Below are 2,682 nucleotides of genomic sequence, written 5' to 3' on the forward strand. Positions count from 1 at the left end.
GGTTGACCCTACAGATCTCTAAAACTAAATTTTAGATTTCATATAGAGTGTCTTTTAAAAATTCATGATTTATCTTTAAGATTTGTCATGAATTAACATTTCTTCTGCCCTAACTTTGTGCTTTCATGGGCTTGATGAAGAATCCATATTGATGACCTAAATCCTTTAGAATAATATTAGGTCGGTGGTAAATAATCATCTGTCCAAAGCTTTTTTGCATGGCGGACTTTGATGATGACTATATTCCCTTTCTTCAGCTTATAGATTTATAAGAACTGCGGGATAACTTCTTCGGTCCTAAGCTTCGTGCTTTTTAGGACATGTTGAAGAAGTGAAGCTCTTTCGATCTTAGCTTTGTGCTTGATAGATTTATTGAAGGATAATGCTTCCAAATTTGATAGGAGTTTTTTTTTTATTGTGGCTTGGTGCCTTTGAGTTGATTGAGATTTTTCTGAATTTTGCCTCAATCCATTTGTTAGTTGAGAAAATTTTTTGAATCTGAACTGCTTTGATTTGCTAAATTGGACAAATATCAAACTTGATAGTATTTGTCATCGGGCTAACAAAACATGCGCTTTCCTACTACGGCCTCTTAGAACGGCTTGTTGAGTAGGTAAAGCTATCAGTGGCTCGGTCGCATATAGGCTTGTTGAGACTGATATCATACATGTTTAAACATTGGACTTGTACTATGATAGTTCATACTTGTCAAATTTGATTTGTTGAAGTTGTTAGATCAAAATTTCTTCTCAATCTGAACTTCGAGATTTTGGCAAAAATTTTTGTGATGATTGTATATTTGCCGGCTTGAAGGCATCAGCTTCTGCCCTATATTTATGCTGGGATAGCTTCATGAATGATTTTAAATATTTATTTGGGATTCGATGATAACCCAAATAAATATTTAAAATGCCCCCTACCTTGAAGGAAAATTTCATCCGTCATCAGATTTTTAACATTTTTAAACTTAAAAATGCCCCGTCTTGTGGGAGAACTTTTAAGACATCTTAGAAATATTTTCTTTATTTATAAGAGAATAATCTTCAGCTTATTTTTCTTAAGAATGATACTTTTTTAAGTATCTCCCATTAATCGGAGGCATAGGTCATCGACCTTCTAAATCAATAAGTTGATATGCTCCTCCTTGGTACACCTTTTCAATAACAAAAGGGCCTTCCTAATTTGGTTCAAATTTACCACCAATCCTTCGATGTGGGATAATGGGTCTTCTCAGCACTAGTACTAATTCTCCTTCTTGAAATGCTCGAGGGCGTACCATACGGTCAAAAGATTTCACCATCCTTGCTCGATAAATCTCTAAATTTTGTTGAGCCTGGAGTCAGACTTCATCCAACGCATCAAGCTCTTCCATTCGTAGGCGAGCATTTTGTTCTTCTGTGAGATCATACTGAACAGCTACCCGAAGTGACGGCAACTCAACTTCGAGTGGCAACACAGCTTCAGCTCCAAACACCAATGCATAAGGAGTTGCTTTCGTTGGTGTTTTGTATGTAGTACAATGTGCCCATAATGCTTCTGCCAACTTAGTATGCCATTCTCTTTTATTTTTTGTAAGGATTTTCTTGAGTAGTTTTATGAGCGTTTTGTTGAAGGCTTCTGCTAATCCATTTGCCCTTGGATTATAGATTGATGAATATCGCCAATCAATTTTATGTCGTTCAGTGAACTTATAAATTTTGGTACTTTTGAAAGCTGGACCATTGTCTGAGATGATGCGACGGGGTACACCAAATCTATAGACAACGTTATGAGTAAAGAAGTTTATCACATGGTGAGCAGTGACTTCTTTGAATGGAACTGCTTCAGCCCATTTAGAAAAATAGTCTGTTGCCGCTAATATAAAGCGATGCCCAGCAGATGATGGTGGATCAATGGGCCCTATTATATCTGTCCCCCAACATTCGAATGGCCAGGATGCTATAGTGGGATGCAAAGGATTTGGAGGTTGATGTATAATATTGCCATGAATTTGACATTCGTGGCATATATCTGCATGATTTGTGCAGTCCTTTACCATTGATGGCCAGTAATAACCCATCCTTTTAACTTTAATGGTCATTTTAGGACCTGATTGATGTGCACCACATAGTCCTTCATGAACTTCAGAAATAACTTTATCAGCTTCATTCCTCCCTAAACATCGCAGCCACATTTGCTCAAATGACCTTCGATATAGCGTATTATTGACAAACGCATATCGCAATGCTCTCTTCTTGATCTGTGTAGCTAATGATTTATCTACAGGAAGTTTGTTTTCTCTGAAGTAGTAGATGAAAGGCTGGCTCCAGTCATTTTGCTCTTCAACTTCTAGGCATTCAAGCCAAGATTCAGAGGTTCTACCAAATTTTCTTCCTGTGAACATCTGAGGTTTATCTTGTTGATTTTCAGGAATAATTTGTTGGGGAGATTGAGGAATAACCGAAGTTATATCCTTCTGACTTGGATTTGATGACCCCTCTTCCTGCGGGGAGCATAGAATTGCTGGTTCTAGTACTCGACGTGTGTTGACACTGATTAGTACCTGCTCGTCATTCATGCTCGTCATTTCTTTAGCAAGTTCTGCTAAAGAGTCTGCTTTACTGTTATGAGCTCGAGATACTTGGATTAATGTAATATTTGCAGTCTGCTTCATGAGCTCGAGGACTCGCCTATGATAGTGAA

At 37.6% G+C, this 2,682-nt stretch overlaps 1 protein-coding gene across 1 annotated transcript; it reads right to left on the minus strand.

The window, feature by feature from the left end:
- Nucleotides 1-1,248: 1,248 nt before the first annotated feature.
- On the minus strand, nt 1,249-2,634 carry LOC114578858 (the record flags this gene model as incomplete). Its single annotated transcript, XM_028692393.1, is given in 1 exon segment — nt 1,249-2,634. A coding segment is annotated over 1 exon segment (1,295 nt), but the record flags the coding sequence as incomplete, so codon positions are not given.
- Between the last annotated feature and the right edge of the window lie 48 nt (nt 2,635-2,682).

The sequence above is a fragment of the Dendrobium catenatum genome, unplaced genomic scaffold (genome assembly GCF_001605985.2).
Source record: "Dendrobium catenatum unplaced genomic scaffold, ASM160598v2 original_scaffold_190232, whole genome shotgun sequence".
NCBI lineage: Eukaryota > Viridiplantae > Streptophyta > Magnoliopsida > Asparagales > Orchidaceae > Dendrobium > Dendrobium catenatum.